Source organism: Hyperolius riggenbachi, chromosome 3 (genome assembly GCF_040937935.1).
Source record: "Hyperolius riggenbachi isolate aHypRig1 chromosome 3, aHypRig1.pri, whole genome shotgun sequence".
Taxonomy (NCBI): domain Eukaryota; kingdom Metazoa; phylum Chordata; class Amphibia; order Anura; family Hyperoliidae; genus Hyperolius; species Hyperolius riggenbachi.
The window spans coordinates 275,872,328-275,885,924 of NC_090648.1; the positions used below are offsets into that span (position 1 = coordinate 275,872,328).

Here is a 13,597-nt window from a genome sequence, read left to right on the forward strand (position 1 = left end):
AAAGGGTTCATTAAGCAACATGGTGGATCTGTTCAGCGGGAAGAGAATATCAATCTAATGCTTAGTCCTGAAGTGTTCAAGTTGTTAGCGAAAAAGTAGGGACAACCACAGATCGATTTATTCGCCAATCTGGAGAATACTCAGTGCCGCCAGTTTTTCTCTCTAGACCCAAGAGGCGCTTCGGGAGTAGATGCCTTGGCTCAAATGTGGGATTATCAAATATCTTATGCATTTCCTCCAATACCGCTGTTACCAATAGTATTACAGAAGCTGAAATCGATAACAATGTATCTAATAATTGAACCAGATTGGCTGAAAATAATCTGGTATCCAATGATTAAGTTGATGCTGGTGGACAGACCAATGCCGTTAACAGACAGACTATACCTTCTCAAAAAGAAAAGACAAATGGACTCAGATTCCGAATCTTCGATTGACAGCTTGGTTTCTGAAAGGAAGATCTTAAAAGATAGAGGGTTAATAGAATATAATTAAAAGTAGAAAGAAAGTCACTAGAGCAATATATCAAAACTATTGGAAAACGTTTTGTCAATTGAGGAGAAAGACACGACTCCGATCCAATAGGCTCGCTACAGCGTTAGGATTTTTGCAAGAATACGTTGACAAAAATCTAGCATTGAGTACCCTAAAGATCCAAGTGGCAGCCTTATCGCTATACTCGGATGAGAGGTTAGCATTAGAACCTCTAGTTATTAGTTTTTTTGTTTGTCAGTTACAAATCGAAAGGAGTTCAAAGTCCTAGAGAGGTAACCGCTCACTCAACAGGGTCAGTGGCAACTTCCTGGGCTTATAGAGCTGGAGCAACAGCGGCGGATATCTGCAAGACAGCAACTTGGAAATCCGTGAACACCTTCATTAGGCATTACCGACTGGGCTTATCAGCAGAAGAACAGGCATTTGGAAGAAAAGTTCTTCAGGCTGTTGTCCCTCCCTGAGGTTGGTATTTATTGCATATCATCTCATATGTAACCCTTATTTGAAAAAACCAAAATTAGCTTACCTGGTAATGCTGTTTTTAATAACCCTCCAGGACAGGTGACCCACCCATTTTGATATATATATTTATGTATAATATTGACTGAAGCATATATTTCTGTGTGTTTATACGGATGTTTATGTACATGCAAGTTTTTTGTTAAATTGTTTGAAAGAAGAATCGGTATCAGGACAGTTAATTGGAACGTACTGACAGGTGGATACTGAGGGGTGGAACTTATAGAGAGCTAGTTCTTTGTGTTTCCTGTTGAGGGCGGAGCCCATATCTCATATGTAGCACCTGTCCTGGAGGGTTATTAAAAACAGCATTACCAGGTAAGCTAATTTTTGGTTTTTTTTTAACCCTAAACTGCCCCCTGCTCCTTCCTGATCACCCCCCCACCCCTCAGATTCTCCCCAGACCCCCCCCCCCCACCCCCCGAACCCCCCCTTCCCTGTGAACTGTATGCCTCTATCCCCCCTGTAATAACCCACTGATCACCTGTCAATCACCCATCAACCACCCCCTGTCACTGCCACCCATCAATCAGCCCCTAACCTGCCCCTTGCGGGCAATCTGATCACCCACCCACACCAATAGATCGCCCGCAGATCCGACGTCGGATCACCTCACAAGTGCAGTGTTTACATCTGTTCTCTACCCTAAACACCCACTAATTACCCATCAATCACCCCCTATTACCACCTGTCACTGTTACCCATCAGATTAGACCCTAATCTGCCCCTAGGGCACCCAATCACCCGCCCACACCCTCAGAACGCCCTCAGACCCCAGTCCTGCTCACCTCTCACCAGTGCATTGCTTGCATCTATTTTCCCCTCTAACCACCCCCTGAGACACCTATCAATCACCTCCTGTCACCCACTAGCACACCTACCCATCAGATCAGGCCCTAATTTGCCCTGTGTGGGCTCCTGATCACTCGGCCAAACCCTCAGATCCCCCTCAGACCCCCCTCCGATCACCTCCCCAGTGCATTGATTGCATCTATTTTCCCCTCTAACCACCCCCTGAGACACCTATCAATCACCTCCTGTCACCCCCCCTAGCACTCCTATCCATCAGATCAGGCCCAATACAACCTGTCATCTAAGAGGCCACCCTGCTTATGACCGGTTCCACAAAATTTGCCCCCTCATAGACCACCTGTCATCAAAATTTGCAGATGCTTACACCCCTGAACAGTCATTTTGAGAAATTTGGTTTCCAGACTACTCACGGTTTTGGGCCCGTAAAATGCCAGGGCAGTATAGGAACTCCACAAGTGACCCCATTTTAGAAAAAAGACACCACAAGGTATTCTGTTAGGTGTATGACGAGTTCATAGAAGATTTTATTTTTTGTCAAGTTAGCGTAAATTGATTTTTATTGTTTTTTTTCACAAAGTGTCATTTTTCACTAACTTGTGACAAAAAATAAAATCTTCTATGAACTCACCATACTCCTAACAGTATACCTTGGAATGTCTTCTTTCTAAAATGGGGTCACTTGTGGGGTTCCTATACTGCCCTGGCATTTTAGGGGCCCTAAACCGTGATGAGTAGTCTAGAATCCAAATGCCTCAAAATGACCTGTGAATAGGACGTTAGGCCCCTTAGCGCACCTAGGTTGCAAAAAAGTGTCACACATGTGGTATCGCCGTACTCAGAAGAAGTAGTATAATGTGTTTTGGGGTGTATTTTTACACATACCCATGCTGGGTGGGAGAAATCTCTCTGTAAATGGACAATTGTGTGTAAAAAAAAAATCTAATTGTCATTTACAGAGATATTTCTCCCACCCAGCGTCTGTATGTGTAAAAATACACCACAAAACACATTATACTTCTTCTCCTGAGTACGGCGGTACCACATGTGTGGCACTTTTTTGAACCCTAAGTGCGCTAAGGGGCCCAAAGTCCAATGAGCACCTTTAGGATTTCACAGGTCATTTTGCGACATTTGGTTTTAAGACTACTCCTCACGGTTTAGGGCCCCTAAAATGCCAGGGCAGTATAGGAACCCCCCAAATGACCCCATTTTAGAAAGAAGACACCCAAAGGTATTCCATTAGGAGTATGGTGGGTTCATAGAAGATTTTATTTTGTCACAAGTTAGCGGAAAATGACACTTTGTGAAAAAAAAAAACAATTAAAATCAATTTCCGCTAACCCCCCAAAATGCTAGGATAGTGAACACACCCCACAAATAAGTAGACACTTCAAGGTATTCAGAGAGGAGCATAGTGAGTCTGTGGCAGATTTCATTTTTTTTTTTGTCGCAAGTTAGAAGAAATGGAAATTTATTTATTTTTTTGGTCACAAAGTGTCATTTTCCGCTAACTTGTGACAAAAATAAAATCTTCTATGAACTCACCAAGCCTCTCAGTGAATACTTTGGGAGGTTTTCTTTCCAAAATGGGGTCATTTGGGGGGTATTTATACTAACCTGGAATTTTAGCACCTCAAGAAACATGACAGGTGGTCAGAAAAGTCAGAGATGCTTCCAAATGGGAAAATTCACTTTTGGCACCATAGTTTGTAAACGCTATAACTTTTACCCAATCCAATAAATATACACTGAATGGCTTTTTTTTTTTTTTTTTTTTATCAAAGACATGTAGCAGAATAACTTTCGCGCTCAAATGTATAGGAAATTTTACTTTATTTGAAAAATGTCAGCACAGAAAGTTAGTCATTTTTTTGACAATATATATGTCTTTTTTTGATGAATATAATAAAAACTAAAACTCGCAGCAGCAATCAAATGGCACCAAAAGAAAGCTGTATTAGTGACAAGAAAAGGAGGTAAAATTCATTTAGGTGGTAGGTTGTATGACCGAGCAATAAACCGTGAAAGCTGCAGGGGTCTGAATGGAAAAAAAGGCTCTGGTCCTTAAAGGGAACCTTAACTGCCGTGGGAAAATAAATTCACTTACCTGGGGGCTTTCCCAAGCCTCCTGTGGCCGCGCCGGTCCTTCGGTGCCCTCCGGTCTCCCTCCGCCGCTAAGTTTCGATTTCGGACGACTGCCAGTCGTCCTCGGGCCTCTTCCGCATTCCTCGTCGTAAACTGCAGTAAAGCGCGTCCGCATGACGCCAAACGCGTCATCGCATGACGCCAAACGCGTCATGCGGGCGCGCTTTACTGCAGTTTACGACGAGGAATGCGGAAGAGGCCCGAGGACAACCGGCAGTCGTCCGAAATCGAAACTTAGCGGCGGAGGGAGACCGGAGGGCACCGAAGGACCGGCGCGGGCACAGGACGGCTGCAGGAGGCTTGGGAAAGCCCCCAGGTAAGTGAATTTATTTTCCCACGGCAGTTAAGGTTCCCTTTAAAGCCAATGGGTACCGTTTCTAAAAACAAAAAGTCGGATACTCACCTAAGGAGAGTGAAGGCTCGGTCCTAATGAGCCTTCCCTCTCCTCTCCCGGTGCCCTCGGTGCTGCGCTGGCTTCCCTGTTCGCGTCCGCCGCCGCAGGGACTTCGGAAGGCTTCGGGAACACTCGGGCTTCCGAAGACGGGCCGCTCCATACTACGTGCGCGCGAGCGCGTCATAGAGGGCGCTCGCGCATGTGTAGTATGGAGCGGCCGCGTCATCGGGAGCCCGAGTGCTCCCGAAGGCTTCCGAAAGCTCCCGAAGGCATGCGGAAGTGGCAGTATTTGACCGAACTGGTCGAATACTGCCACGGGGGATCCTGCGCGGGACCGGGCACCGGGAGAGGGAAGGCTCATTAGGACCGAGCCTTCCCTCTCCTTAGGTGAGTATCCGACTTTTTGTTTTTAGAATCGGTAAACATTCACTTTAAGGGGCGAAAAGACTGTGGTCCTCAAGTTGTTACGATCAGTATGAAGTATAGTGAGCAGCAAGGACTGTTAATGTTTTTTTTTTTTTTTTTTTTTTTTTTTTTTTTTTCTTCGAAGTTGTGGCCCTTGCAAGACAAATAATACATTTTTTGTCTTCCCCTTCGTAACTTTTCAAGTTTGGCAGACCCTTCAGCCACACAAGCTGTGTGGCTCTGAGGGTAAAATGTTTAAAAATGTTCTCCTGATAGGCCAGCTTGATCTCTCAAACATTGGTATTTATAGGCTAGGGATGCAGCTAAATGCTGACTATGAAGTAGGTAGGCCAGTCAATGTTTAACATTCTCCAGATTGCTTAAAAGAATCCATGAGACCAAACATTTTAAAAGCATTTATTCTCACCTGGTGCTTCCTTCATCTCCCTTTAGTCTGTGGGCTCCCTTGCAATTCTTCCGCACAGCTCCGTTTCTCCATTGGTGTCTCTTTCCCTAGACGTGCCATACTGCACTCCCCCCCCCCCCCCCCCCCCCCCCCGATCTAGAAAAAGAGGCAAGGCAAAGGGCACTGTTGAAACGCTACCTGGTTGTGGCAGAAAGAAGATTCTGACTTTGACTGCTGTGCGCTACCTGAAGCGTAAAGTGGAGAAAAGCCCCGTGTGACTGCTACGGAACTGAAAAAAGATTTGTCAGATGGGGGTACTGAAGTTTCAGCTCAGACAATAAGGCGCCCACTGCGTAATGAAGGCCTCCATACCAGAACTCCCAGGCGCACCCCCTTGCTGTCTCCAAAGAATTAAAAGTCGACTGCAGTATGCCAGTCATGTGAACAAACCACAAAAGTTTTGGGATAGTGTTCTGTGGACTGATTAATCAAAATTAGAACTGTTTGGGCCCATGGATCAACGCTATGTTTGGAGGAGGAAGAACAAGACCTATGAAGAAATGAACACTTTGCCTACTGTGAAGCATAGCTGGGGGGTCAATCATGCTTTGGGGCTGTTTTGCTTCTGCAGGTACAGGGAAGCTTCTGCGTGTGCAAGCTACCATGAATTCTCTTCAGCACCAGGAGATAGTGGATGAAAATGTGATGCAGTCCGTCACAAACCTGAGGCTTGGGAGACGTTGGACCTTTCAACAGGACAATGATCCCAAGCATACCTCCAAGTCCACTAGAGCATGGTTGGAGATTAAAGGCTGGAACATTTTGGAGTGGCCATCGCAGTCCCCAGACTTGAATCCGATTGAGAACCTCTGGTGGGACTTAACCTCCCTAGCGCTCTATTAAAGATCGCCAGGGGGCAGCGCAGCGCTATTTTTTAAATATTTTTTTTTCAATCATATAGCTAGCCTAGCGCTAGCTACATGATGCCCCCCTCCCTTCCACATCCCTCCCACCCCTCCGATCGCCGCCGGCGCTATTAGCCATAAGGAAATCCCGTTCTGAACGAGATTTCCTTTAGGGCTTCCCCCGTCGCCATGGCGACGATCGTGATGACGTCATTGGGAGTCCCGATCCACCCCTCAGCGCTGCCTGGCACTGATTGGCCAGGCTGCGGAGGGGGGGAGGCCCTTATGCGACGGGTAGCGGCGCATCGGCGGCGATCGTATACAACACGCAGCAAGCAAAGTGCTTGCTGCGTGTTTAAAAAAAAAATTATGAAAATCGTCCCAGCAAGGCCTGAGCGGCGTCCTACGGCGGTAATGGACATAACAACTCGTCCATACCGCTAAGGAGGTGAAAGAAAGCAGTTTCAGTGCGCAAGCCTAAGAATGTGACTGAACTGGATGCTTTTGCCCATGAAGAATGGGCTAAGATACCCGTAGATCACTGCAAGACACTTGTGTCAAGCTATGCTTCATGTTCAAAAGCTGTTATAACTGGAAAAGGATTTTGTACTAAGAATGATTGTCACTTGAGGGTTGAATAAAACTGATAATGATGTGAGTACAGAAAAGACATTTGTGGTTATTTCATTATAAATGTTATGTTATATTTGTCTGACTTACAAGTGCCTCTTTGATTTAATTGTAAACAAGATGACTGAAATGATCAAAATCAATGTCAAACTGGCCAAAACACTCAATTTCAGTGGGGGGGTTGAATAATTTTGGACACAGCTGTAGTTATTTCACTAACTGTCCCTCAGAGGAGCTCTCAAACTAATCCCGATGTCCATCATAGCCTCAAATCAACGAGGGATATGGAGGCTGCCATATTAATTTCCTTTTAATCAATACCAGTTACCTTGCTGTCCTGTTACTTCTCTGCCTCTAATACTTTTAGCCATAGCCCCTGAACAAGCATGCAGCAGATCAGGTGTTTCTGACATGATCAGATCTGAAAAGATTAGCTGCATGCTTGTTTCTGGTGTGATTCAGACACTACTGCAGCCAAATAGAACAGGGCTGCCACGAAACTAGTATTGTATACAAGTAATCAAATATGGCAGCCTCCATATCACTTTCGTTACAGTTGTCCTTTAAGACAAAGCCAATTTGAGATGTGGAAGGAAATTAATATGTTCAGAGGGAACCCACGTTAACACAGGGAGAAAAATAAAACTCAATACAAATAATGTCCTTGCCCAGATTTGAACTGCAAGGCAAGAGTTCTGTCTGATACATAAATTCTATGCTACATAAATACATCTGCTAAATTTGGGCACCCGCTATTGGTGGAAGCTTGGAAGCCCCATAGGTGCCTATTCAAATATCAACTTTGATGGGAAGTTTGTGCACCCCAATTTTTTTTAGTTGGATTGACGCGGGGGGCGCTAGTGGCTGTGGTTAGCTGTGGCGGATAGGTGGTTAAGGTTAGCCATTGGGGGTGGGGGGTAAAGGTTAACCGGGGTAGGTGGTTAAGGTTAGGCATTGGTTGTATGGTGTAATTAATATTTGTTCCATGTTTTAAGTCCTATTACATCTCATTAACACTGAAATGAATATTACTTTGGCAGTAAACAATATTAACTCAGTATTTTAGCTAGATCAACATTTTTGCACATGCATTACTTGCTTGTACACTTTTTACCGTTTTTAGATACACGATGAGGAAGTTTCACTACGTGTTAACTCGAATTTGGAGCAGTCCTATGATTTTGAGCCAATGGAAGTGGAGTTCACCTATAACAGGCATGCTTGTCTGCTTATAACACATTTTCTGAACTACTATGTTTCTGCATATATTATTAGTTTAGTGTTTTGCATTAGCATCTTATGTGAATGTTTTAAGTGTCACTATGCAATGGTAATAAAAATCCTAAATGCAAGTGCTTTTGATGTCCAGAAGCCTGGTTGCACAGAGCTGCACCTGGATCTCACACCCACTTTCCCCACAGTATCCTGTCCATAAATGCTGGCAAGGGGGGAGGTGAGCAGAGTGTGATAGTGTTATGGGCACAGAGAAGGGCAGTGTTGGCCTCTGCATGAAAGTTCAATGTGACACGATGCAGGTCAGATTTGCACAGAGCTTGCCTTGGGTTATGGTGTACTATGCTAACACAGATCAGGTCACAGATGGTACTGACTGTAAGTACAATCACTGCCCTATGTGAGGCTGTGTTTACATTAGCTTTATTGTCACTTAATCCTTTAATTGTAGGATCCAGATCTGTATTTTTGGAGGGCTTGTTGCTGAATAAAGTTAGTCAGAGGTCTTTTATAAGTACAGGGTAACTTGTTAATGTTCTTATATTCACACACCTGTGACATTTACAGTATTCTTTGAATAATACTGCAGTATTTAAAGAGGAACTCCAAACTACTAGATAATCTCCCATACACCATGATTTCATTCGATTCTCTTTTTAAAAAAAAGCATGCAAATACTGTAAAATAGGATACAATGACAGTAGGACTGGTCGTGCCATCAGGATATTCAAAATGAACATCTAGAGCCATGGAAGGGGATAATGCTGCCCGCCATACTTACTGTATGTTAAGCCTCATACACACGGTACAATTTTCCACCAGATCGACTGATCTCATAAGAAGTTCATTGTAGACATCCAAATTGTTCCCAATCGATTTTGCGCTAAGTTTGCAAAATCGATCAGAATCCTTTCGCACCGGTGGGAAATTATCTGATAGATCCATCGATCTGAAGAAAAATTGTACCGTGTGTACCCAGCTTTAGTCACGAGTCTACATTTCCCAGAATGTCCATTAGTGACACTGAACTACTATTGCCTAGATGGCAGTGCTAAAACCCAATAAGTGGTGCCAATTTGCACTTCTGCTGCTGCTGCACTCCACATGACGGTCAGTCATGTGACAATGGAAAAAATGGAATTACAGTAACTCCCTTCCTTTGTGAACCCAATCAACGAAGTGTAGCTATGTTAATTTAGTTTCTACAGAAACATACAAAAGACAAGCTGAAGTACAATATTATCGTAATTTAACTTACAAGTACAAAATGTCTAACATTTTGGATGGCTTTCCTCTTTAACTTCTAAAATCTGGTATGGTTTTTGTGTTACAGAAGTAACTTATTGTGCCCTTTTTTGTGCTTTCTATTTTCATCCTTACAGTCCTAATTAAAAAGTCTTGTAGTGCTCTTTGCATCTTGCATACATTTGTTGCATTTATGTACAATATATTTTGTGTAGGGTCACTAGCAGAAGATGCCAGTTTGCTGTTGAACAAGCAGTACACCTTGGACAAGCAGGTAAGCACTCGAAGGCTTAAAATCAGGGCCAAATTCAGTTTAGATTTCAGTTTAAGTTTTTAAAGTGGCTCTCCTATATTTATTATAAATAGAAGGGGATTGGTTGCAGGTTTCTTTTCTTTTTGGCACATTGCAAAAGCAGATCTGTAGATAGTCTTCAAACAAACAAACTTGGCCTCTAGATGTTTGGCTAACTACAACAACCAATAATCCTTTCTACAAGGTGCAAACCTAATGTTTGTCAAAATCCATGTACATAGGGATCAATCTACCACAAATGTGGTTCCCAGAGCAGGACTTTTTGCACTGACCAAAGTGGCCTTTTTTGTTGCACCTGAGCACCTGTCTCAGAGTGAACTCCAAATCCTGGAGTGAATTGACAATGGCACAGCATATATATCCCTTTCCCAGAGACTCACTGCAGTTGCTACAATACATTCTTGCCACTTCACCAAGATTACATTCGTGGTAACTGCTAATATTTAAACAAAAAACATTTTTAATAGTTGTAAAAGGCAGTCATGTGACTTTGACTGTTCTCTACCATTCCCACCCCTTGTGGTGTGGGTAGTACACTATGTACCTGGTTGCTGATGTGCCTTGTGTAGCAACGCATGACTGGGGGAGGTGTCTGACTTTGGCAGTCCAGGGAAGAATATAGTGCTTTTACAACTTGGTGTACCCAAAACGAAAGCTGTAACAAAAAAAAAAAAAAAACAGATGCTTACCTAGGTAGAGGGAAGCATCTAAATAGTCAAGTGGCTTATGTCTTACCCTCACGGTTGTCTCACATGGACCCCCACTATGTAGCTGACAAGAGCTTGTTGGATATGTTATTGTGGCCGCGCTCCCTGCAGTGTACAAGTGGGGTAGTACTGCACCTGCATATGTACGGTCGTGCCTGTGCAGTAAGCCAGAGCCGCATGGGCATATTATGGCTGCGCTCGTGCATGAAGAAGAGCACGGTGGCAATATTCCAGAGGGTCCCGAGCAGCAGTGGTGGGGTTGAGGAGGACACAGAAAGCTTCTAGTAATTTTTTTTTTTTTTTTTTTTTTTTTTTTTTTTGCAGCTTTAAGCTTGGGTTTACTTAAAAACCTATAATTTGCTTATTGCCATATTAGGAGCGATCACTTCTGTTAGGGGTAGGAATGGCATTGATGTATTTATAGTAAATCCTTGTATTTATGCTATAAGAATTGCTCAAACAAATGGGTATTTATTGGGTACACAAATATTCCGTAAGAACTCGTAACTTCATGCACCATGTAAACTCACAAAATTGTTGTCTCTGTTTTGCTCAGAAATTTAAGTAGACTTTAAAACCTAACTAAACCCAAAATTGATGTTGCATTCTAAAGCACTCGCGTTGCTTAATGTAAATTGTGAGTTATTACTTTTGCACTGCATATGCAGATACACCATTCCTGCATCTATTCTATTCAGACGTGGGGTCTTGAAATTGTACTTCTTGTGACCTACAGGTCCATAGCAGTCTGTGTCAGTACAGTGACTAACAAAAACTTCCATTTACCTCTTGAGCAGAGAATGAAGTATGAATAAGGTGGGTGGTGAACTGTGCAGATAAAAACAAATGTAAAAAAAACAAAAAACTTGTTACTGCCTCAGTCACCACCCTTTATCGCCACCTTCCTTATAGAGATACTTAAGCTTGGGAGAGCCCCCTGCAGCCGTCCTGTGCCCACAGTCTCTCACGGATCTTCCTGTTCCCTGCTACCAGCTAGTTTTGTTTTCGCAGACAGGCTTACTTTTCCTGCGCAGGCCTGGCTACGCGTCTCCTTCGCGGCTTCCCGTCTGCAGTAGCAAACTGTGCAGGGCGCTATTACAGACGGAAACGCAAAGAAGGCTACGCGTGGCCAAGCCTGTCGAACCAAAACTAGCTTATGGTGGGGGACTGGAGGATCCGTGAGTGACTGTGAGGGCACAGGACGGCTGCAGGGGGTTGGTAGAAGCCCCAGGTGAGTAAAACTAATTTTTTTTTTCCTGCCTAGCTTAAGTTCCTCTTGTAGTGTAGTGTTGGGAACTGTAAGCTGTCCTCCTTTTGTTCATTCTACTTTGAGGGGTGAAAATGCACTCATAAGGTGCCAAAATGTAAAAAGAAAAAAAAAAAAAAGGCTGTCGCGGGCAAAATTGTTTAAGTTTTAACATTTATTTAAGTCTCAAAGTGGCCTAACTATGGTGTATGAGGGGAGGCTGGATCCTTGCTCCTCCCCCTTCTGCAAATTTGTGTAGTGGAGCAGTTTAATATTCAACTGCTTCAGTGCTGTTTTGGGTCTCCACTGATCTCGATAGCCACACGCTCTGCTGCATACCTCTGGATCCTGATAATGAACGTCATCGGGAGAAGGAGGGATGGAAGCACATCGTGCGGCTGCGGGGAAGAACAGAAGAGGCACAAATATTGCACGGCTTCGCTACTCTACGTGGGGAAAGGGTGCTACGGGAAAGAGGTGTGTGTGTTTCGGGGGGGGGGGGGGGGGGGTTTGGATCCAAGGAGGGGTGCATGATTATTTATGGAATATATATTCATGCACATTTAAAGCTCTTGAGGGACACACAACATAGCATGGAGCACCACATTTGGCCCACGGGCCTTGTTTGACACCTGTGCACTAAGTGATTCTACAAAGGGAGAAATGGGTTATTCAGCGGCTCCAAGCAGATTTGGCTAACATAAATATTTTGTCCACTGCATTACTACACACTGTATACATTTGCTTATTAATCTTATTGCTATTAGATGTTGCCTTGTCCACATTATTTTGCAACAGTAACATTTAAAGAAATGTGTTGAAAGTTGCCTGAAATGCCTGTTTTATTGTGCAGTATCTCAAGCTGATGGAATTGTGAAGTATACATTAAACATGGCTCAGTTCACTGGATTTGTTTCTTGTGTTTGCATTTCTAAAGTGTTGTTTCCAGAGACAGTGGTACTACAGTCTCCACAGGTCAGCACCACAGGGCTCAACACACAAGACTGTGTGGGCAAAGAGGAGCAGACCCTCTCCCAGCAGGACAACAAGGTAACTGCATCAACATTTTTTTTTTCAAGAGAAAGCTCTGTTGACTTTGTTTTTCAATAAGTAGTTAGTGCCATTGTTTGAAACAATTGGAACACTTGCAATGAGCATTTCTTATGTAGATGAATCAATGTACATAGGCTTCTAGAGGCAAGATAAAGAGCATGTTCAATACCCTGTAAAGAATTCTCTGGTTGTAAAAAATAAAAATGCCTGTTATAAAATGTCACAAATCCGCTTTAAATGTAACCGTGTATGTACTGAGCAACCCCGTGGGATTTTATTGTATGAATGTCATAAGTATTGCACAAAACAAAGCCCAAATGATTGCTTTGGCAGATAGCATGGTTCCCATTTTAATAAATACAATACTCTCCTTGTTCTTGCTCTTTTGATTCGGGAGCACTTAATAGCTCTGAATTACTAGTGGCTGCATTGTTTTTGTGCTCCGTTGCTTGGTGCTGTAATGCAGCTATAAATAAAGTGCTACTTACAGAACAATCTGCTTTCCAGCCTTTCCCGTGCTGAAAATGTGTAGTTCAGATTTATTGTGTCGATTTACAACAGTTGTCATAGCAGTGTGTGGCCAGTAGCCATGATGGCTTCCATCTGTCTGGTTTTTTGTTTTGTTTTGTTTTTTTTCACTTATTTTGTATCGGTATCGGTGCCTTTGTCACAATGTGAATATTAAATGTTCATGGGCAAACCTGTTTCTTTGAAATAGCTCTTTGTTGAAAACTGCTACATCTGTTTGGTGACCAATAATTCTTTGTAGTTTAAAGTGGAGCAAATCTGAAGAAATTTGGTTTGCATAATGTTGATTTTTATCATTTTTATAGCACTTGCAGTGCACGAAATTGCCACAGCTGAGTATCACTGGGGGCATGGCTACTCTCTCTCTCTCTCTCTCTCCCTCCCCTCTCTCTCTCTCTCTCTCTCTCTCTCTCTCTCTCTCTCTCTCTCTCTCTCTCTCTCTCTCTCTCTCTCTCTCTCTCTCTCTCTCTCTCTCTAGTGACCGTCTCTTTGCCTCTACTTTTTTTGGAAGACATGATACAAAGCTAAAAAAGTCCTAGCAGACCATCATTTTAAGGGAG

At 43.4% G+C, this 13,597-nt stretch overlaps 1 protein-coding gene across 1 annotated transcript in view; it reads left to right on the plus strand.

The window, feature by feature from the left end:
- Window positions 1-13,597, plus strand: part of MOV10L1 (Mov10 like RNA helicase 1) — a 122,060-nt gene that overhangs the window by 73,698 nt on the left and 34,765 nt on the right. Inside the window, exons 12-14 of the mRNA XM_068276347.1 lie at window positions 7,836-7,927; window positions 9,406-9,464; window positions 12,394-12,506. Of these exons, the coding sequence (XP_068132448.1) occupies window positions 7,836-7,927; window positions 9,406-9,464; window positions 12,394-12,506 (264 nt within the window). The remainder of the gene's footprint in view (window positions 1-7,835; window positions 7,928-9,405; window positions 9,465-12,393; window positions 12,507-13,597) is intronic.